Source organism: Cydia splendana, chromosome 17, assembly GCF_910591565.1.
Source record: "Cydia splendana chromosome 17, ilCydSple1.2, whole genome shotgun sequence".
NCBI lineage: Eukaryota > Metazoa > Arthropoda > Insecta > Lepidoptera > Tortricidae > Cydia > Cydia splendana.
Window position 1 is genome coordinate 15,988,934 of NC_085976.1, and position 24,815 is coordinate 16,013,748.

Genomic DNA, 24,815 nt, shown 5'->3' on the forward strand with positions numbered 1-24,815 from the left:
TGCTATGCTATCCCGCTCGCACTCGTACTCAGTGCTCGCTCGCTCTCACTCTGCGATGCTTTCGGCTATACCGAGCACCGGCGCGGCGTACTGAGTCACGGTACAAAACGGAACGCGTAATAGATAGACGCGCCGATATAAGACGCCATACAGTGCTGTAGATATGCGCTGCGTAATGTAGGTGATAGCTGTGATGGTGCCATGTCGCGCGCGCCCTAGCGCTGTTCGCGTTCCGGCGATGTACCGAGTGATGAGTGATGTGATATCTCAGTGTACCATTACGTTTTCGAAAAAGTGATGTGATGAAGCACTGTTTCGCGCATGTCTAGTTCTAGTTATCCAAACATATAAATGCGGACTCGTTAGGATTTCTTATAGTTAACACATTTTCTGTGGCACGGCACACGGTTAATTCGACCAGTTCGACCCAGTAAAAGTGTGCTAATTATGAAGTTAAACTGACAGTTTTTATTTGTTAGTATGTTAAATTAGATTAAAAAATTATTATTAAAATTCACAAACCTACACATATTATCCAGAATCAACAAGAGTACCTAAACTAACAGTGGCAAGCATTTTAAAAAGTCGTTGAACAAATTGTTGGTCAGTTTGAGGAGTACAGACTACAGTTTAGTTTATTGCAACATTCAGATTGAGGAGTAGGTACAGGGTACAGATAATGGCAACATTCAGTTTGAGGAATACAGACTACAGTTTACTTTATTGCAACATTCAGTTTGAGGAATACAGGCTACAGTTTACTTTATTGCAACATTTAGTTAGAGGAGTACAGGCTACAGTTTAATTTATTGCAATGCCACCCGGTTTGGAATACAGTTAGAATTGGAGGTATTATAGTTACCAAAAACACATTTTCTTAGTCATTCTTCATACACTATATAGGTCATCAACATGTGCGAAAGGGCAATTAGCAAGTCAAATGCGGTTTCCTCCTATCCGTCATAGTTAACAATAACCCCCGGAACTGATGCAAATGTGAACATTTTAGTCAATGTGTGCGGAATGATTACGTAGTAGTGTCGCGTAACAGCCGTAAGAGTTATTGGAAACTATAATTTGGCTTTAAAATTTTAAAGCCTCCTAAGGTTAACTCCGACGTTTCGAAGACAATAATCTCGTGGTATTAAATAATAAATAAATAAATAAATATCAGGGGTTATCTTACACATTTCAATCTAAACTCAAACTAAGCAAAGCTTGTACTACAGGTGCAAAGTGACGATATACATACTTATATACATAGGAAACACCCATGACTCAAGAACAAATACTTGTGTTCAACACACAAATAAATGCCCTTACCGGGATTCGAACCCAGGACCATCGACTTCGCAGCCAGGGTCACTACCTGCTAGGCCAGACCGGTCGTCAAATCACGTTTAAAAAATGGTTTCCATAAAATGTATGATGATTTCCCAAATATCAACAGTTTGCTCTAAGAGCATAACGTTGCTCGGGATTTGCTTTTAGATAGGAGAGATGTGGGTATAATGATCCCCTTAAGGGAGAAACATTACTGTGTTCACAGTTGGAGACAAAAACACAAGATTTAGGTCTTTATGAATAGTCCATTTACTTAACTAAGTAACTGCCTAACTGCATACTTATTTCTCGTGTTTTTTATACAGGGTGTTTGATACACGTTTGCCAAATTAAAACGGCAGATAGGTTGAGTCATTAGCTATCTTCTCATTCCCGTTGCTCACAGAGCTTAGGCGGGTCCTATCAGACATACAGCAGTATAAAGTCATCTGCGATACTTGTAGCAATAAAGAAATAAATAATACTTTAGGAGAGGATGGGAGAGGATCGAGCTGTGAGAAGACCATGTGTGGGGCACCCGGGAGGAAAACGTCCGCCCGGGCGTCCAGATACCGCTGGAGTGACGAAGCCCTAAAAAAGCTGTCCACCCTCGGAGTACCCAACTGGTCCGATGTGGTGCAGAATAGGGCAGAGTAGCGACTTCTTGTGTCATAGGTCAAGATCCTTTTTTGGATCACTGAGCCAGTGAAGTAGTAGTAATATGCTGCCATGCCACAGCGGCCAATTCGGCTTGAGAAAATCAAATAGAAAGTCATCCGTCTTTATCAATCTTGGTAATTTAAGCGCCATTCTAATTTAACTTATTTTTATACGACTTTGAAGATCGCTCACGCTGTTAGGTGCATGCGAAATTAAGTGAAAGTCATCAACCACTAAGACTATCTTCAATGTCGTATCAAAACCAGTTGAAAGCCATAACAAACTGCAAATTAGAATCGAACTGGATACAAATAGACAATGTTAAAGACGGCACAGTGTAAAAAGTAACAGTGGACCGACGCTTTGCTGTTTGCGTAAATGCCGACACCGCACAAGAACACAATTGGCTTGTCACAGACTTTTACACAACTGCCCAAATAAAAGTAACATTTCAAATAAAACACGCTAGCCCTGTAAGTAGTACCGAACAACTAACAATAGCGATGTATGCAGCTCGGGTGGGCGCGACCCACCCCTCGCCTTCGCACCCCGCACGATTGCTCTGTCTATACTCTGTATCTTTATGTATTTAAATGAAAGTAAACAAACATTACACTTTCGGGTAGTTATAACAATTATTGGTTAACCAACCAAATACAAAACCGCCTGGATGCGTCACTGAACGACCTGACTTTAACCTACATTATTTCATCATGTAATGTTTTCATCTACCCTCAACTGGCTTAAGGAGCCATTTGAGGGTACATTTTGTTTACTTTTATTTAAATACCTAAAGATACAGAGTATAGACGGTTCGTCGAATGAATGTATTATTTATAGACTGTTACTGTAGTTTGGTCGATGTGATTCGTTCATTACAAGGTACTATCTATTCTTTTTGCAAGGGATAAGGTTCATAATGAGAGCGCATTTTATACTGGTTTTATAAAGCATCCGATTTGTCCGATTTAAGCAGAATATATATACCTACACCGCAGCTAACCCGTATTTTGGAGCGTCACTAATCCAGTGTAGTACAATATTAATAATCTATTATTATACTATTAATTATGAACGATGTATCCTTGTTTAGATCATCTGTTATTATACGGGTTATAATTATTATTGTGGATCCGTATCTCATAATAAATAATAATTTTGGCAAAGCGCAAAATAACTGTTTCCTTCAAGTCTTAGTTAACATAATAGTCACATGGAGATCCTAGAAAGAGACTCTCAAAGTCAGTGGACGACTTTTAGTGTTCAGTATATAAAAAACCAAAAGCTATGCTTTGTCTTCATAGGGTTCCGTACCCAAAGGGTAAAAACGGGACCCTATTACTAAGACTCCGCTCTCCGTCTGTCCATCCGCCCGTCTGTCTGTCTGTCACCAGGCTGTAACTCATGAACCGTGATAACTAGGCAGTGCAAACTTTCACAGATGACGTACTTCTGTTGCCGCTATAACAACAAATACTAAAAACAGAATATAATAATTTAAATGGGACCCCCATACAACAAACCTATTTTTTTTGCCGTTTTCTGCGTAATGGTACGGAACCCTTCGTGCGCGAGTCCGACTCGCACTTGGCCGGCTTCTTTTATTTTTTACTGTCCGCTAACAATTAAAAGGATTTATAAAATTTCTTCCATTGAAGTACAGTCACCTGCATGCAATATTAATTATGTTACTCTTCGAAGGCCGCAAAAATATGTGACACGCTCTTATGGCTCTACACATAAGATCGTGGCAGATATTTTTGCTGCCTTCGTTGTATAACATATTGCAAGTGACTGTCGGCTCGATTCGGAAAATGAATTAGATTTCTACTAGACTTCTTCTTGATGATCGTGGATCGAGCGGAACTAAATCAACCTGATGTCTCCATGATTGGCAACTGTGAGATTGTCCAAAGCTACATATACCTCGGCTCCACGATCACGAACAATGGTGGGTGTGAGGACGAGATCCGCAGGAGATGTGCTATCACAAGATCTGCCGTTGACAAGCTGAACAGAGTCTGGTGCAACCGCAACATCACTAAAACCACGAAAGTGCGCCTAATGAGAAGCTTAGTCTTCCCAATATTTCTTTATGGTGCAGAAACGTGGACGGTGCGTCTGAAAGATCGACGCAAAATTGACGCACTCGAAATGTGGTGCTGGCGGAGACTACTGCGAATTCCTTGGACTGCGTTTCGGACCAATGTTTCGATCTTGGAAGAACTCAAAGTGAAGGAGAGATTATCGTCGACTGTTCAAATACGAATCCTCAAATACTTCGGGCACGTTACACGAAACCAAAACTCCATGGAACGTCTCGTTGTCCAGGGACGAGTGGAAGGCAAGCGGTCACGAGGTCGGTCACCTACGCGCTGGACAGACCTGATCAAATCTGCGAGACAAACCACCATAGTCCAATGTTCCCGTAACGCTGAAGACGGTGGCAAGTGGAGGCGCATTGCGAGGGCTGCGTTATCCACGATAGATACGTCTCATCATACAACCACGACCACTCTGTCAAGAGTGAACGACTGAGGAGGAGGAGACTTCAACAAGTTACGAAACGGATAATTTAAAGATATTTGTAAGATAGATATGTCAAATTTGACGTTTCCTCGATTCTGGAGGTCCTCTTGAACGATTTCGACAAGTTATGACTTAGATATCCAAGTCACATCTAGTCGATATCTAATGTAGATTTAGTTGATCTCTAAATCGTCTCAAGATCTTGTGATTATCTCGAAATCCGAATAGGCCTGTGTACCTATCCATCCATTTCACTGTTAAATTAATCACGTTTCCACACCAGCGACCTCTATAAATATGCGTAAAGTTACTACGAGTTCAGTTATTGCATAGTTCCGCCGTTGAATTTTGATTGATCATACATGCGCAATGCCTCGACTCTACGGCATCGTAATTTTTACTAGCGCCGTGATGGAATTTTAAAATGAGTTTACAAATATGTAGGTGACTTGGTAGTGACTAGGAGTACTTTGTTGGTTTGCAAACTTAAATATTAGTTATACCTATGTTAAAGAATATAATGACTAAAGGATGACTCACGTTAGACCGAGCCGTGTCCGAGCCGGAGCTTCCGGGGCTTACTTTTCTATGACAGGTGAATTACATAGAAAACGATGCGCCGGAAACTCCGGCCCGGACACGGCCCGGTCTAACGTGAGTCATCCTTAAGGCTTCCAGTCGATAATTATACACCCCACCCTTATTTATTTACTAAATAATTAGTCCATGATATACTTAGGTTTAGTTGTGGGTGGATTTGTTAATAAAAAATGACTGCCTGGTAAAAATAAGCCTCAAATATTTAAATATATATTAACTATAATAAGGTTAAAGAATAATTACTAATTAAGACGAAACAGGAGCTGAGTTTTAAATATTTTAGGTAAATATACCCGTCTCGCTAACGGAAGCGGCACCTAAAAGTAGTGCGATAAGGACAAGGCGAAAAATCCTTGCGTAAAAATCTCAAAAATCGAGGTTTCGTACTCCTCTGTTTCCTCCTCCAAAACTTAACCAATCGTAACCAAATTTGGAAATCTAAATAATTATGAAATTATCTGTATCGGACCGTTTTGCTTTTTTGGCTAATTGATATCAGTTTTGAATGCTACGCCTCTCATTGCGGCATAGTCAATTAGGCCATTTTTGAAGGGCTCTAGCGCCTTAAAAAACAAAAATATCAAGCAAAACGGTCCGACGCAGATATTGACAATATTAATCTGTGTTGAAAAAATCATTGCTCTAGCTTCATAAACCACGGAGGAAAACGAGGAGTACGTTTGTATGGAGAAATGACCACTCCCGTTGGCTCTTAAGCCACAGTGTAACGCTCTTTTATATAAGTTTTATAACATATTATTTTCATAATGAGAAATCGTATTACAGTTATAAAAATATACCGTCAACTTCACATGTCCAAGTTTCCACACCACTTCAACTGAATATAAACTCTAAACTGTAACGTTTAAGACTCATTTTCCATCGTAGCTCTTTCTCTTTTCACTTGGAATTCATCACCTATGCCGCTGGTTCCTTAGTAACCTATATTTTAATTACATTAATTTATTTTAATTTGGCTTCTTTGAGTTTGGTCTTGAAATAAACTCATTTAATTATGTAGCAATTAGAAATGGAATACATGGCTGTCGAATTTAGGCTATGTGAATTTTTTACCTAATTAGGAGTTAGTATGTGTTACAAGTAGTACCTATTTGATGGTTTTTAGGTGTGCTAATTTCATTAATTACGAAAACATGTGTTTTTTTAATCAAAATACCATCCATCCATGTCAATCATAAATCGACAATTAATGACAATCCAAATTAAGTAGGCAATCAAAATCATATTGTCACTCAAGGCATACTGCAATTCAATTAGGCATGATCCTCATTTGAGCGAAATTATGGTTACAACCAATGTTTAAAACCGCAATATATAGAGTGTGGCTAACACTCTTAAAATGAGCCTTTATTGGTGCGCAAGATGCACTGTTAGTCCTATCATGGTATCATGTAAGGTGGTGGTATACTTAGTGCTCGACATGCTAATGCTCAATAGATGACACCCTGCTGTCAACTCTATTGACAATGACTTAAGTTTCAAGATGACATATACTGGGACCGCGTCGAGCACCAGTACCACCACTTTAGGACTGTTAAAGTTCGATCGGCTTCCAGGCCATTATCATCACAAATTCGTACGTCGGTGTTAAAATTACCCTTTTTAGTGCACGCAAGCACTGATACGTCATGTCTAAATCGTAACACAACAACAACAAAGTTTGAATTAGGTTTCCAGCGGGCCTATCGTGAACCACGTTCGACGTGTTAGAGTCAGACCAAGAAAAGTCTGCAGCGGATTTGATAGCCCACGCAGTGAAAGTATTATTTTAATCGTCAAACTTATATGAAATTATGACGTATAAATAACACTGGCACTGCGAGGGCTATCAAAATCGCTGCAGACTTTTCGTGGCTTAACTCTACCTCTCTGTCGCACGTCAATTCGTTCGTAAGTGTGACAGGGAGGCAACACGTCGAACATGGTTCGCGGTAGGTCCTCAGTACCCCTAGTGTTAAGAGCCAACGGGAGTGGTCATTCCTCCATACAAACGTACTCCTCGTTTTCCTCCGTGGTTTTTGAAGCTAGAGCAATGATTTTTTCAACACAGATTAATATTGTCAATATCTGTGTCGGACCGTTTTGCTTTTTTTGATATTTTTGTTTTTTAAGGCGCTAGAGCCCTTCAAAAATGGCCAAAATGGCCTAATTGACTATGCCGCAATGAGAGGCGTGGCATTCAAAACTGATATCAATTAGCCAAAACAGCAAAACGGTCCGACACAGATAATTTCATAATCATTTAGATTTCCAAATTTGGTTACGATTGGTTAAGTTTTGGAGGAGGAAACAGAGGAGTACGAAACCTCGATTTTTGAGATTTTTACGCAGGATTTTTCGCCTTGTCCTTATCGCACTATTTTTAGGTGCCGCTTCCGTTAGCGAGACGGGTATATTTACCTAAAATATTTAAAACTCAGCTCCTGTTTCGTCTTAATTTAATTCGACAGCGTGACGTGACGTGACGTTTGCGCCATGGCCATCGCTTCACATAGGTATTTGAACGGCAGAATGTTTTCCAAAACAAAGCTAAACTAAAATGTGTACAATGATGGCTCAGCGATTCCCGGATCGGCAAACAGCTAGCAAATAAATGGCTCATACCGAACGGGTACGCGGAATAGCGTTTTTAGGGTTCTGTACGCTCGTCACGGTATCGAATGACATTTACACTAGAGGTTCTATTCGGCTTTGCAATTTGATTAAATTACCTGTCGCCACATAGGTAACGTAAATTTTTATTCATATTATAAACTGGCCGGAGATTGGCCATAGTCAAATCTGATGGAAACTGGAGACAGAGCTTAAGAGGGAGCTCATCGGTTGAGTAAATAGCCTATTCACTCTTGCTTTAAAGAGACCGAGGTCATATTTGTCAGGGAATACAGACTGGCGGGAGCGTATTCCATTCCTAAGCAGTCCGCACCAAATAAGAGGCAAATCGTTTCGAGCTAACAAATGGAATGTTTACAACGAACCGGTGTATTCACTCCCTGCGCCTGGACGTCCCATGATGGAAAGAGAAGGTGGGAACAAGGTGATGTTCTTGTGCGCACTCCCCTGAATGGAACTCATGGATCTCCTTATACTAATAAATAAATATTTTTTTTCTGATATAGGAAGCAAATGAGCAGACGAATCGCCGGATGGTAAGCGTCGCCAATGGACGCCCACAACACCAGAGAGGGATTGTAAGTGCGTTTCCGGAATTTAAGATGGGATGGGAGAGTAGTACTTGATCTGTCAGTTTGTATGTTATCTCCACTCTTAATGCTTAAACCACAGAATTTTGATATCGAGTAAGTGTGTTAAATTGTATTTTTGCACCTCCAAGGAGAAACGTTAAGTGGCTAACCGAAAATAGAAAAAAAAACCGGGCAAGTGCGAGTCGGACTCGCGCACGAAGGGTTCCGTACCATAATGCAAAAAAACAAAAAACAAAAAAAAAGCAAAAAAAAAAAACGGTCACCCATCCAAATACTGACCACTCCCGACGTTGCTTAACTTTGGTCAAAAATCACGTTTGTTGTATGGGAGCCCCATTTAAATCTTTATTTTATTCTGTTTTTAGTATTTGTTGTTATAGCGGCAACAGAAATACATCATCTGTGAAAATTTCAACTGTCTAGCTATCACGGTTCGTGAGATACAGCCTAGTGACAGACGGACGGACGGACGGACGGACGGACAGCGAAGTCTTAGTAATAGGGTCCCGTTTTACCTTTTGGGTACGGAACCCTAAAAATGCCCTAAAGGCACACCCAGTCATGATATTGCAGGGCCACTTTGTGAAATAATTCATATCTAATGCGTCTATGTAAATTTGCTTGCTACAGTGCTGGACAGCATTGTAGCAAGCAAAACGCTGTGATAGATTTAGTGCAGGTTGCACCAACGCACAACTGACATAGGTACTGCCTAACGTAACTCTAGAGAGTATACCATGAAATTTCCGATTCAATAAATTTTAGAAAACACTTTTCGATCACCAACGGTTTAGTACAACTGGCCATTAAAACATACAATTTAAAAAGTACCTACTATTTTAAGATTTTATAGTTGGTCAAGCAGATCTTGTCAGTAGAAAAAGGCGGCAAATTTGAAAAATGTAGGCGCGAAGGGATATCGTCTCATAGAAAATTTGAATTTCGCGCCTTTTTCTACTGACAAGATTTGCTTGACCATCTATAAGTCCTAAATTTCTTAACCAAATTATCGTTAATCTCAAATGGTAGACTAAATTGAACCGTCAACGAGTTTTACTCTTGAATGCAATCCGTAAAGATCGCCTGCGGTTACTGAATAAAGTGATCCTGTCAGGAGACTTATTGGATAAAACCGAAAATTTACCGCTGAGCAAATTTCAATCGGATTCCAGATAGGACTTAATTAGTCTGGATCAGTTCTACATCAGACACAATTTGAAATAGAAACGTTTGACGTAAATAATACTAAAACTATTTGAAAAAGTATGAAGTACCTAAGTCGAACATGCCCACGAGATCAATTGTCTATTGAATCACTACATTATAAACATACCTTGATTATATCCAGTTCTTTATTTTCTAGCTTTAATTCAAACAATACTTATTAAGATTAAAAGTTGAACGTCACAAAAAATAAATCATACTTAAAACTAATTATTACTACTTAAACCTAACCAAGCTATAACTAGGTAAAACAAAAACATAACTAAACGTACACACATACAACACATTACTCAGCTACATTATATTAATCAGATTTAACACACAACGGTTCTAATGGTTAACAATTTGTATAGAGCCAAATTTCGATGATTTCTTCGAAATCATTAATTCTCACTGAAAATTTATGGGTGACATCGGCTATTTAATAAATTATGATCTCATATCGAACGAGACAACCAGTAACAAAAAAAAGTCAGGCAAACCTTACGACATCAATAAAATCCAAAATCACACCCTTCTAACCACCTATTTTTCATTATTCAACATCACGGAACCTCACACTTCTAATACAATTCAGGCACATTTCTCATGGCACATGAAACCGTTCGAAAAGCGAAGGAAACGCCATTTGTGTGTGAGCATTAGCATTCGGTGACAGGTGCGATCGGTACCGTACCGACCCTTATACATATAACTTATATTTTGTTCGACAGTACCAGAGAGAATTCAAAATTAATAAAGTGTTAAACCAATATACCGGTTGGGGCCTGTAATAGGAGCAAACAATTAAACTGTAGGAGACTAGGAGTACATCCTCAAACTTTTACGATTTTTGTTAGGTTTAAAGCGTGACAAGCAACGTGAATTACGCTGATGACATGCATTAATTGCATGCGCTATTTATGTTGCTAGCATTTTATATTTGTCATTATATTTTTTTATATATTATATTATATGACATTTTTACACAAATTGACTAAGCCCCACGGTAAGCTCAAGAAGGCTTGTGTTGTGGGTACTCAGACAACGATATATATAATATATAAATACTTAAATACATAGAAAACAACCATGACTCAGGAACAAATATCTGTATCATCATACAAATAAATGCCCTTACCAGGATTCGAACCCGGGACCATCGGCTTCATAGGCAGGGTAATTATAAAAACTTATTTTGAGACACTTATTACACATATATTACATTATAATTTGTCAATTTTAAATGCTGCATTTGCCAGATGCTGTCACATAAATACTTTTAAATCTTAAAAAAATGTCACAATATAGCCATTTTTTTAGATTTTAAAGTTACAATGTTTAAACGTTTTATTTTATTTTATGTTATTGTAATGTTGTATTTGAGATAGCGATCAGCTTAGTCCAGTTCTATATTTTCACGATTATAAATAACAATGTAAACGGCACGTGTTATATATGGGTTGCCACTCTATACTTCTTTACTTCTCTCTGACTTAGTTTTTTTACAACAATTTTATTGCACTTTTAGGTGGTTCGGGATCCGTCACGAATGTAGCTTAATTTCACGACTAAGACAATGCCGGTAATAACTTGGCTTGAAAAAAGTTTGGATTTAATAAGTCACGTCACACGAGACATTTTATGGGCGGATTTCGTTTCTTGACTGTGTTTGTGCGTATTTTGGTACGCGCCTAATCTGTCAGTACGGTGATAATAATGGAGTTAAATAAACAAATATTGGGGACATCTTACTCAGATCGAGCTAGCCCCAAACTAAGCATAATAGCTTGTACTATGGGTACCAGGCGACGATATAAACATAGGTACTTATATAAATACATACTTATTATTGTTGTTACCTATCTTAAGCTTGTATTTCGCTTTTGTATTTTTTTACCCGACTACGGCACCGCAAAAGGAGGGTTATTAAATTAGTTATGCAAGCGCGTTGCCGGCCTTTAAGATGGGAGTACGCTCTTTTCTTGAAGGTTTGAAGGTCGTATCGGTCCGGAAATACCGCTGGCGACTGGCATTTTATTTCGTGTTAACGAGAATTTCGCCTCATCGAGGTTAGAGTTATCGAGGTTCCACTGTATAACTAATTATTGTCTATTAATAGTTTAAACTCACATTCTCCCACATGTTAGCTTGGTTTTGTTTTATTTAATTTTTTTTTTATTGTGTTTTCCCCGGTTGCCCTGAAAACCAGCGCCATGGCTAAGTATCTTAGTTATCGGCATATGCTGAGTGGCATCAATTTTAGTGTTAGAAGAATATATTTACAATATTATAATAGTTAGAATACGATGTATTATAAGTTAATGTGTTTTACACCAAATAAAGTATTTTTATTTCTATTTCTATAAGAAAATTTAACTCACCTTTTAAAGCCATAGTAGGCAACAACGCCAACGCCTGCAGCATCGACCAAAAACACGTCCTCTCGATCCTCATTCCGTCAACTATTCACTATTACACGCAAAAACAGTACATTTTCCCTCATTAAAAGTACTCAAGAAGAGTCATTTTCGCTCGAGACGCAACGGCAACGCTCTTTTGTTTTCCTTTTCACTTATTTTTCATCGCGCTTTTAATTTTGTGTACATTTGTAACGTGCCAGTGTCTATTTCTTTTTTCTCCGGGTATTATTTTAATGTTTTCATTTACATAGTTTATTGAATCGCTGGAAATTCAGGCTTTACTTAAATTAAATATTCATTTGAGAATATTTATTGGGGATTTAACATTTTATTTTCAATTCATTATAAATTCGTCTAATATGGTTTAAAGTTGAAGTTTGAATTTCAATTTGGCTTTCCAACTGTTTTAAATATGAAATCTCGTTCCTTTAAGCATGAATCAAAAAGTGGGTTTGTGTTAATATTGTGAATTACCAAATTTCAAAATTATTCTTACACTAAACTTATGTTAACTTTAATGAATGGAATTAATTACATTAACACTTTCGGTGTCGGGCGCCCCGTTTCCAGTACAAAATGAATACACATACGTGTTATTTCCAGCGAATGTGTTAATAAATCATCATACAGAAAGTAAGAAAACTACGAGTTCAAAAATAGGACAAAAAAATAACAATCATCTTCATTCAGAACATGTCCCTCAGAATATAAACAAAATCTCAGTAAGAAATCAAATCCACTTGGTATTCCTATTCAGAATCACTTACGAATAGTTTTTATTATTATAGGCAGAAATCCCAATAAACAATCTACATCCTTTTCCGTTGAGCGATTTTCAAAAACATACGTTAAAGAACACGTTTTTTTTATTAACACTGGCACATTCAAAATTTCAAAAATCGAATTCACAAAAAAAAATCGCGGCATCGGCAACAAGTCGCTAAGTTGGCAGCGCCGCACGACCGTTCCGTAGCGGATCTACGGGCACACTGATCCGCTACGGGCCGCTCGTAGCAGTCGTAGCACACAGCGGCGTAGACACGTTACGTCATGAAAAGGTTGCCACTCAAACGTTTAGAAGGCGCCTTTTTGCATGAATACGGATACGACTGTATTTTTGTTTTCCTTTCCCCGGTGTTCCATTTTTGTGGAACAAAAGAACGTGTTTGGATTCCCGTTGATACGTCGTCGCATTTATGGAACTTGGGAGTGTGAAAGGCTCTTGGTAACGTTTTGTTAGATGAAGAAGCGATCGTTTTTTGTTTTGAGGATTCTTTTAAGGGTTTCTCCAATCCCCAATGTAAGCAGTTTCAACAAGTTTAACTTTTAACTCCAAGTGCATTATTTTGTAAGTTTGTCTAAAATTATTATTCTCATTTATTTATTTTTCTTCTTAGGATAGGTCATTTTATAATAGGAATATAGAAGTAAAATTATAATTAGTATTACTGTGCTGGATTTTAGCCCGTAACCGTAACCAGTTCCTTTTATTGATACTGTTACTGACACAAATTTTAATTTGTTTTTACTGCACAAACAGAATTTGCGTATAATTAGTTTTGTAGGTAAATATTAGTGTGAAAAGTATTCAAAATTATATAGCTAAAATAAGAAAACCTGTGTGACCTCATACGGAGGCTCAGAAGCGGTTATGGTTATGATCAGTAGACTTAGACCAAGAAAAGTCTGCAGCTTTTTTGATAGCACACGCATGCAAGTGTTATTTATACGTCATCATCTCATAGAAGTTTGACGCTTGAAATAATACTTGCACTGCGTGGGCTATCAAAATCGCTGCAGACTTTTCTTGGTCTAACTCTACCATTTTTGGTCGAAGTTCAACCAGACACAAATTTGATTTATTTAATGTAAAGATCATATTAAATGAATAATAAAACCGTAATATAATTAAAAATATGAATACAACTCACGATAAGGTTCGCTTTATATTCAAATTATTACCAAGTTCAAATGGAAAACGGAACGAATCCTTTACATCAACAGTGACAAACATATAAATAATATTCCTTCGGAACATTCCCAAGTAAAAGACTTAGACATGATGGATGATTGTTTGTGCACAATATTTACGTGTAGGTGTATCTGCTCCCCCTACAGATATATCTAAGTAGACCACTCATCGACACCTAATTTTTGTGCCCAAACCATGATCACATATAATTTTCAATCATTTATGGTCTGAGTAAATTTCATGTCAAATGAATATTTTTTTTACTAGGATAGCAAGTTTAATTAAACTAAAACAAGAAAGAAAATACATAATATGAGGAGGGTGGTTAATGGTGGAGTTATGGGCAACAACAGGACACAAGGCTAGAGAATGCTCTGCTACTGACCCGCATTGTGCTATCTGCGAGGCTGCTGGAAAACCGGCAACACACTCGCTGGGCAGCAAAGGTTGCTATGGCGGAAAACTCCAAAAGGCCAAAAAAATAGGTAAAGCAACGAGCGAAAATGGATCTACTCAGTTACATCTTTCTGATTGGCCCACCAACCAATCCCAAGAGGACGAGGCGGAACACATGGACACCACACAATAACATGGCTCTTAAGTGTCTGCAGGTGAATATTAACCACTGTGTCATGGCCCAGGACCTTTTGGCGCAAGCTATGGCGGAATGGCAAATAGGTGTGGCTGTGGTTTCGGAGCCCTACTTTATCCCCAACCGGGACGACTGGGCCTCAGACCGAAACAATACAGTAGCCATTATAGCATCGGCTACAACTGGATCCCTTGAGAATGTTGTGAGAGGGAGAGGGTTCGTGCTTGCTGTTATAGGTGGCATCGCTTTCATTGGCGTATATTTCCCACCTAGTCTCACGCTCCCTGAGTTCGAGCAGGTGATCTCAGATGTCGGCACCCTGGTCGGACAGATATCCCCAATCCCTGTGGTGGTGGCCGGAGACTTTAATGCCAAATCCACGGCGTGGGGATGTCCAGCGACAGACGTCAAAGGGGAAGTCTTGGAAGAGTGGTCGATATCACTAGGACTGGCTGTCCTCAACACCGGATCGGAAAGCACGTGCGTGAGGCCACAAGGAGAGTCCATAGTGGACATAACTTTTGCGTCAAACGCCTTAGCATGCCGTGCTCAAAACTGGAGGGTGGTGGTCGATGCAGAGACGGCATCGGACCACCGATATATTCGTTTTGATGTCGTAACTCTTCCTGCTGCCATAAGGGGAAATCGACCCGCTGCAGGGGACAGCCCAAAGTGGAATGTAACGAAGCTAGACAGACAGCTTGCAAAAGAAGCAGCCATAGTCGAGTCCTGGGGGCACAGTAATGGTCCAGCGGAAGTAAGGGTTGAGCATGAGGCCGAACAACTCGGCGCTGCAATGATCCGCGTGTGCGACGCAGCGATGCCGAGGGCTAAGCCTTTCTCGCCGAAGCGACGAGTGTACTGGTGGCGACCGGAACTCCGCCAACTGCGGAACGATTGCGTGGCTGCGCGCCGTCGATACACACGAAGTAGAAGAAGGCGCATCCGAGTCCAAGAGGAGGAAAATGCTCTTTACGAAGTGTATAGGGCCGCTCGTAAAACACTGCAGACTGCTATCGCGCAGGCCAAAGAGGCTGCTTGGGAAGAATGGCTGGAAACGCTCAACAGGGATCCATGGGGCAGGCCGTATCGGGCCGTAAGACAAAAGTTCCGACCCTGGGCTCCCCCACTAACCAGCAGTCTCCAGCCAGATCTCTTGGAGCGAGTCGTTAGTGCTCTGTTTCCAGAGAGGGGCGAGTTTGTACCGCCGGCCATGGAAGCCACCACAAGACCACCAGACGTGGTAAGGGACGTTCTGCCAGTCACAGAGGTCGAAATGAGTGTTGCTGTCATGAAACTCCGCTCCAAAAAGACAGCCCCCGGGCCAGATGGCATACCTGGGCGTGCCTTGGCGATCGCGCTCAGCGAGATGGAGGAAAGAGTCAGGGACCTTTTCACCGCGTGCCTGACCCAGGGGCGGTTCCCTGATAGGTGGAAAATGGGCAAATTGGTGCTCCTTCGGAAGGACGGGCGCCCACCTGATCAGCCGTCGGCCTACCGCCCCATAGTGCTGCTCGACGAGACGAGCAAGCTCTTTGAGCGTATAATCGCAACTCGTCTCGTCAGGAGCATGCAGCCGGACTTGAGCGACTGCCAATATGGCTTCCGTCCGCAGCGCTCGACACTGGACGCGATTGAACGCGTAAGGGATTTCGCCGAGGAGGAGGTGTCTCAGGGTGGGGTTGTGATGTCCGTGTCACTGGACATCTCAAACGCATTCAACACCCTACCCTGGGAGACAATAAAAGCGGCACTCAAATATCACAACGTGCCCTATTATCTACAAAAAACAGTGGCGGATTACTTTGCCGGGCGCGTTGTGGTATTCCCAACTAAGGACGGCAGGGGGAGACGGGAAATGGCGTGCGGTGTTCCACAGGGCTCGGTGCTGGGCCCACTCCTGTGGAACATTGGATACGACTGGGTCCTACGCGGGGCCTCTTTGCGGGGAGTCAGCATTACCTGCTACGCTGATGACACCCTCGTATCGGCCCGTGGCAGGACCTACAGGGAGGCCGCCTATGTAGCTACAGCAGGGGTTGCATACGTGGTGCACAGGATTCGGGCGCTAGGTCTGGAGGTCGCACTGCACAAATCCGAGGTTCTGGTCTTCCACGGGCCTCGGAACAAACCACCGGAGGGAGCCCAAATTACCGTGGGAGGAACTTCCATTGCCGTCGGGTCGACGATGAAGTACTTAGGACTCGTTCTCGATGGTAAATGGAAGTTCGAGGAACATTTCCGGCGCTTGGCTCCGAAATTGCTGGCTGCAGCTGGAGCCCTTGGGCGGGTCCTCCCAAATCTAGGCGGACCAGGGGGAGCCTGCAGGCGGCTTTACATAAGTGTGGTGCGCTCAATGGCGCTTTACGGGGCGCCAATATGGGCGGGCACCCTGAGAACTCGAAGTGCGGCGCTATTGCGTCGGCCGCAGAGGGCCATAGCTCTCAGGGTGGCTAGAGCGTATCGCGATAACTCGCACGCAGCAGCCGGCCTGCTAGCCGGGAGCCCGCCTTGGGACCTTGAAGCCAAGGTTCAGTCCGCGGTCTATTGGCGGGTGCTAGCAGTAAGGAGGGAGGAAAACTGGCCCGCCCCTCAAGAAGTTCGCAAGTGGCGGGAAGAAGCACGAGAGGTGCTCTATGAAAAATGGTCGGAGCGTTTGGAGATCCCGGGAGCTAGCCGGGACCTGGTGGCCGCTGTTCGGCCCGTTCTGAAAGAATGGGTCGAACGCAAGCACGGTGTACCCTCCTTCCACCTCACACAGCTCCTGACGGGGCACGGCTGCTTCGGCTGGTACCTGTGTGAGAGGGTGGGAAGAGAGCCGACGACAGTGTGCCACCATTGTGATGGAAGAGCCGTGGACACGGCCCAACACACGCGCGAGATATGCCCTGCATGGGCGGAGCCTCGCGCTGCCCTGGCCGCGGCTGTGGGAGGAGACCTCTCACTGCCGGCGCTAATACGCCGTATGATCAGCAGTGAGGAGGCATGGTTGGCAGTGGCTTCCTTTAGCGTCACTGTTCTGACACAAAAGGAAACCGCAGAACGATCGCGCGAGGACGACGCAAACTCGCTTCCTCAGCGCCGAAGGAGGCCAGGTAGGCGGAGAAGAGCCTTCGCAGCAAGGATAATGCCGCCTTAACGGGAACCTGCGGGTGATGGGTCGGGAGTTCCATCACTCGCCTGAAGAGGTTTCGAGCTGGAAGGCCCTCGAGTGTTCCGAGGAGCCTTCAGCGGAGTAAGCTGCTAGAGCAGCCCCAAATGATGGGCTCGCAAGAGCAACGCCGACGGGGTATCGGAGGTCTACAATCGAGTTCCCGTAACCCCGCCAACAAAGCGCGCGGCGGAACACCCCAGGGGGTTTAGTCCGTGGAAGTCGGACATACCCACTGAGCTTCTCCCGGGCCAGTGGGATCCATAAAGGATTCCCCCTGGGTCATCAAAAAAAAAAAAAAAAAAAAGGGCTGCAATTAGTTTAGAATGTATATTAATTGCTTACGTAGTATATATTCTATATTATGCTCAATTCGAATTTGAAGTGTAATATAAATAATTGACTTCAGCCAGTATGAGGATATGACTCCTGACATCACATATTATTTAATTTTATAAAGTTTAAATCATTTTCGTAACACAGCATATTAGTTTGTTCTCTAAGCAAGCCAAGTTTAATTTTATTTGTATTTCTGTTCTAGAAAAACGATAATTTAAATAGATAAAGTTCAAGGAACTGAATTGATTTTATTTATTATGTACTGACGGAAAGGCAGCGATTAAGTATTTACTTAATAATGATAGGTTATTAGACAGCCTTTGCGTATAAACGTACTATCAGCGTCATATAGTAGGTAGCATTCAAAGTATTCAAATAGTTCGGTACACTATATAATTTGTATGGCGTACCGAACTATTTGAATACTTTGAATGCTACTTACTATATGACGCTGACTGTATACCTGACATGGTACGTATACCTGATATACCTGACGCTAACCCTATACATGGTATAGATAAAAATATTTAAAATTTTGATTCCTTAAATTGAAATGACGCCGCATACGTTGCATCTACGTTGCGACCTCTATTTACCATATATATCTGTGGCGTTACTTGTCGTATCCATTACACGCCCGTGGAGCTATGTTTTAGACATTACTTTACCTCGTAATGTGCCTGATTAAATTACGTGTCGTACACGTACATATAACATATTTACGATATAAGTACACGTATATATCGAGATATACAACTTTTTGTACGTATGTAAAGCAAAGGAGGCAAAATTCTGTTTAATGTTCTATTTATGTTTACTAAATATTATATTTAGGTAAGGTAAACGTACTGGTGCTCGACGCGGTCCCAGTACATGTTATCTTGAAACTTAAGTCATTGTCAATAGAGGTGACAGCAAGGTGTCATCTATTAGGCATTAGCATGTCGAGCACTAGTACGTTTACCTTAATCTATTTAGTTTTAAGGATAATTGCCATACCCTACCAGGGTGCCATGCGACCCTTTGCAATTGTAACATCTATTTAATTGTTTTATACCATGGTTTGCAATAAACGATACTATAGTATATATGTCACTGTAAAAGCTCGAAGTACGGCAAAACCTAGGATTTACCGGTAAAACCTAGGTTTTACCGATGCCGATCGGTAAAAGCCCGAAATGTTAAATCTTACTAGTTTACTTCGGGCTTTTACCAACACTGATATGGTAAATCCTAGGTCTTACCACGGCGGCCGGTAAAGTTTGAATCATGCACTGATTCTCAACCCCTCCCGCTCAAACCCCCGTACACCGCACCGCATGCGCCGTTAAGTGGGTTAGGTTAGGTTTGAACTGCGATCCTCACAGAACCGAACAACAGTGGGTTAGGTTAGAACTGCGAGCCTTACAGAAACGAAATGCTACTAGAAAAGTGGGTGGTTTTACCTCCTTTTCTACATAGTGCACCATCTACCATAATCTTTCATCGGGCCCCATAGAAGTCGGTTTTTTTTTCTTAAAAATTATCATCTAATAATCTCAAGAATCAGTGCATGAATCAAACTTTACCGGTCGCCGTGGTAAGACCTAGGATTTACCATATCGGTGTTGGTAAAAGCCCGAAGTAAACTAGTAAGAATTAACATTTCGGGCTTTTACCGATCGGCATCGGTAAAAACTAGGATTTACCGGTAAGACCTCGGTTTTGCCGTACTTCGGGCTTTTACAGTAACATATATATACTGTACTACAGTATATATACTGTACTATAATTAAGATATTTACAAACAAAAATAAGTTTTTGTCAAAATTTTAAGTACATAGAGTTTTTAAAATGTCTTTAAGAACACTTGTTTCTAGAGTTTTATGTATTCCTTTTAAATAGTTGAATTTAACCCTCTTTTCATTAATAACCCATAATGATAACAATCCAATAAAATACATAGCTATATTATAATGTAATTTCAGAAATTGCTATCTATTAATCAAAGCAATTTATTTAATGTAACTGATTGAAAAGTAATTAACAGAAATTGCTTTACTGTTTATTAATTAACAAGAATTAAGGGAATCGTTATAATTATGATATTGAATTTGGTACATAAACTGTCGTAATCAATAAAATTTAATTTAAATTTAATTGTTGTAGTTAGTTGTAACTTATAAAATTTTTGATGTATTGATTAATATTGTATTGTTATTTTTGCTTGTATGTAAATTCAATGTTGACGTGTAAAAGTGCCCTTGTGGCCTATTTGCTGAATAAATGTTGAAGATTGAAGTTTGAAATTGATTGGAAAAGGTATGTATTGATAACGTCATTCATGTACATACCTACATACATACATCACTGGCTCAGTGACCCAAAAAGGATCTTGGCCTCTGACACAAGAGAGCGCCACTCTGCCCTATTCTGCGCCACTTCACGCCTGTTGGGTATTCCAAAATGGGTAGGAAATTAAATTCTTTGACTGTTAAATAGGGCACCGCTCCTTGCCGTTCCCAGTGCGAAGGTGCCCATCATGCTATCTGCATTTCCACGCTAGATACGATCTGTCATTTTCGTGTAAATTAATGATGCCAAATTTGTTTCTGATATTTAACTTAATACGTTTTCATGCTTAAAAAAATAAAAATGTTTTTTTTGTAACTACCTATATTTTTCATATTTAAATATATAGGTAGACAAAAAAAATCACGAAAGTCTAAAAATACCAAGAGCTTCGTCTTTATAATTATAGATTCCGTCTCTAAAATGGAATAACAGAATTAGCCTGTAATTTTTATATGACCATACCTATAATATATAGACTCTTTGCACATACAACAAGTCCTTCACAAAGCCTCTACAACAAGCCCTGTTAGGGTAATTCCACATGTATCAAGCTGAAAGTTTAGTCATTAGCGCGGGGCAACTCTCTAAGTGCGGAGAGACCGTTACGGCCGCAAATGACAAGCAGGTGGGGCCCAATGTGATATCACATAATAATAATATTATAAACTTACGGTGGTTTGCGATGAAATAAATATTTAGGAATAATCGTACACAAATCTACTGATTGCTGTAAGGTCAATGTGGCTAATTCCGGCATAGGGGCTATTCCGTCCAAGAGGGTATATTTGTTATTTTCAAACGTAGGAAAACAAACCATTTGCTTTTGATTGCTGAAACTAAAAGCATTAATCGCTGCTTTGTCGACGAAATTATCAATGTTGTTCGTTGTTCCAGAAAAACGCTAAGTGGACGGAATAGCCCCTATGACGGAATTAGCCAAATTGACCTTACCTATTGTGCCAGCAATACAGACTTGCGTCAATCATAAGAATGTGTTCACGTTTTTTCTGTAGACATTTCCAAAAGTTAAGGGCTTTAAAAGTTAATTTCCTTATTTAACCCGTATCCACGTGAAAAGGTAATCCTTTTATTTGGATAAGTATGATAAAATAAAAGGAATACCTACCTTTTTATGTGGATAAGGGTTAAATACGGAAAATAAACTTTATAGCCCTTAATTTTTGGGTACCTATGTCTACAGGAAAGACCCACTTACACCTTTATTCACCAAAATGTTGTTTCCGCTTCCGGTTTATCCCTTATACCCCAAAGGGCTTGTTACTCGTCTCCAGTCTCCTGCGACCGCCTGTTTACTGCAGTGTAGTACGTGCCTTATTTTAAGGCACACTCGCAGCATGAAATAACATAAACCTGGAAGCAAGCACTTTATTGGACCTTCTTAAGAGCCCATCGACGTGTACACTAGCGCCACTGCTAAATAATCGTGATTATTCAAATTTAACGAAAGATCTTTAAAAAACCGGGCAAGTGCGAGTCGGACTCGCGCACGAAGGGTTCTTTTTGCTACGAGTCATACTTTTCAAATTATTAACGAAAAAGTATAAACAAGGAACCTTAGAATTTATTATAATTAACTTTCCCTCTTTATTATCTTTTTAAGTAATTATCCCTGCGAAAAGTGTACTGAATCTTTTTTATAGAGGATTTTGTGTAGATTATTAACATTTAACAACATTTTTTTATATTGGCCACCGTTTACGAGTTATTTACGAAAAACTAGAAAAAAGGGACCTTAGAAGTGATTATAATTAACTTTCCCGCGTTAATATCTCTTTGAATATTGATCCTAGCGAAAAATTGTACTGAATCTTTCTTGTGGGTAATTTTATGCAGATTACTTATGTATAAGAACATTTTTGCTATGCGCCACCGTTTTAGAACATACTAAAGAATTATTTACAACATACTAAAAAAAGAGTCCTTTAATATCAAATATCTCACTTCCGGCCAAGAATTCGATCGAGCAAATTCGGATGACTAGTCTACAATCGTTTTTTGTTTTTTATATTCTGCCAATCACCTCCTTTGAAGTGCGTTCAGTTTATTGATAAAACTTTTAAATAAATATAGAGCCTGTGAGCCTATTTTTTTTTCATATTATAATAATATAATTAAAAATAAGTATTCATGAATTAAATATTCTTTTCTTTTACACAATGTATTTTGATGTGTAAAACTATAATAGTTTAGTTTTGTTTTCAGTGTAGAAAATAACTTTCAACATTGAAAAAAATTCAGTGTTTAAGCCACTACTTTTGTTTTTTATTTTTATTTTGTAAAATCAATCTCACAATCTTTTTTAGCGTGTAATTTCCTGTTATTTGATACCACACACGATTTTTAATATTATTTTTGATTATTCAAATTTCAAATGTTAATAAATGCGTTTTGCATGAATATATTTTGATATATTTTTAGTATGTCATAAAGATACACACAAAGAACTAAAAACATCAAACCCCGTCTTTGTGGGAATTATTTTGACCCCAAAGGCTATATCCTCTCTACTATAAAGGCCAATACAGGGTACGTATACAGGGTGATTCAGGAGACGTGAGCAGGACTAACACTGCGCATTTCGTAAATTATAAGCAACTGTTTCGTATCAGTATTAGTGAGGTTAAGGTTAATTTTCTAGTCGTGTTGAAAAAAAAAGTTATTCATTTATAAACGACATCCATGGTCACTCTACAATTAGAATACTAAACTACCGATATTCTGTGTCAAATTGAATGTCATCACTGTCATCACGGTCTGGGTACTTTGAAAACTCGTATCTCACTCAAGTGTGACAGTTTATTTTCTTCGTAATCAAAATGCTGTCATCGCGGTTAAAGAGGTTTTATGTTTATTAATTAGGTCTTGTAGGGTGACCATGATTAAAGAGAATTAAATTTACCCTTATCAAAAAGTTAAAAAATAGGAAAAAATGTGGTTGTTTCATCTAAATACGATGGTGATCGATCAATTATCAGTTACTGAGTGTGCAGGATTAGTCCTGCTCACGTCTCATGAATCACCCTGTATATAACAATTTAAATGAATATATAACATTGATAATGGGGTTTGCTGGTCAGACTATACCCAACTATAATATTAGTAGTATAGTGTAGTAAATAGTAAAATAACTATCAACCTACCTACTTGATTCCTGGCCCACTGTGAAGCTTTTTCACATTAACTACGTGATTGGCATTACATTAATTAAAAAAGTAAAATTGTTATAAGTTACGATTGTGACGCTTACTGTGGAAACGTTCTATGGTGGCTCACAAATCACTTTATTCGATTGTACATTTCTAAAGTAGATTGTATGTTTAATAATAAAAAGCAATAGGTCCCCAAACGAATACCTACCTAAAATGTTGTATTATTTATTGTTTTGCTAGAATTCTAGAATGTTTAGAATTTTATTCTTTCTTGCACAAACTTATGTAACAAATTATTAAAAAAACGGGGCAAGTGCGAGTCGGATTCGCGCACGAAGGGTTCCGTACCATAATGCAAAAAAAAAAAACAAAAAAAAAAGCAAAAAAAAAAACGGTCACCCATCCAAATACTGACCACTCCCGACGTTGCTTAACTTTGGTCAAAAATCACGTTTGTTGTATGGGAGCCCCATTTAAATCTTTATTTTATTCTGTTTTTAGTATTTGTTGTTATAGCGGCAACAGAAATACATCATCTGTGAAAATTTCAACTGTCTAGCTATCACGGTTCGTGAGATACAGCCTGGTGACAGACGGACGGACGGACGGACGGACGGACGGACAGCGAAGTCTTAGTAATAGGGTCCCGTTTTACCCTTCGGGTACGGAACCCTAAAAAACTCATTTAACTGATTTGCAAGACCGAAGTGATCCCATAAGTGTACCGCGAACTAAGTTATGTGCGGTACACTAATTAGATAAGCAAGTACCTATAGAAATCACGAGTAGGTATTCGAGCAAAACATAAACATGCCTTTTTATATTTCTTTTTTATTCCCTTTATAAATCCTGTATATATTTTCTTAATATTACATGTTTTTTGCGGGCCCTAAACCTGTCATCATCATCATCATCATCTCGGCCAAACCTATACTTTCTTATTTATTATTCTTTCCATAAATACTAAAATGTTTACCTATTTTCTTTGAAGCTTACAATGTTGAACTACTTAGGTAAATATCGTTGTGCTTCACCTGTTACTTTCCACCAGACATAAAAGACACATAAAAATAAAGACGCACAATATCTTAACACATTCAGGGCCGGCTAACCCCACTGTCGGGTATGTTCGTAGCGCCTACGCGCTACATACGGCGAAACCGTGGCTACGCGTACGAGCGTAACCCGTAGCACTTAGTGGCAATGAATGTGTTAAGTAGGTAGCGTTAGTCGCGTTTCGGCCCGATTCGAATGCTTATAGAAGAAGTCACGCTGATATGATACTTGGTACT

At 39.9% G+C, this 24,815-nt stretch overlaps 1 protein-coding gene across 3 annotated transcripts in view; it reads right to left on the reverse strand.

Moving 5' to 3' along the window:
* Positions 1-13,219, reverse strand: part of LOC134798923 (limbic system-associated membrane protein-like) — a 68,914-nt gene extending 55,695 nt beyond the window's left edge. The window contains exons 1-2 of one of the 3 annotated variants that reach the window (XM_063771352.1): positions 12,733-13,219; positions 11,927-12,132 (exon numbers count right to left, since the gene is read on the reverse strand). In XM_063771352.1, the coding sequence (XP_063627422.1) occupies positions 11,927-11,999 (73 nt within the window). In that variant the 5' untranslated portion in view covers positions 12,000-12,132; positions 12,733-13,219. Of the gene's footprint in view, positions 1-11,926; positions 12,292-12,732 lie in introns of those variants that run through there. The other 2 variants (XM_063771351.1, XM_063771350.1) reach the window with 2 other exon arrangements.
* Between the last annotated feature and the right edge of the window lie 11,596 nt (positions 13,220-24,815).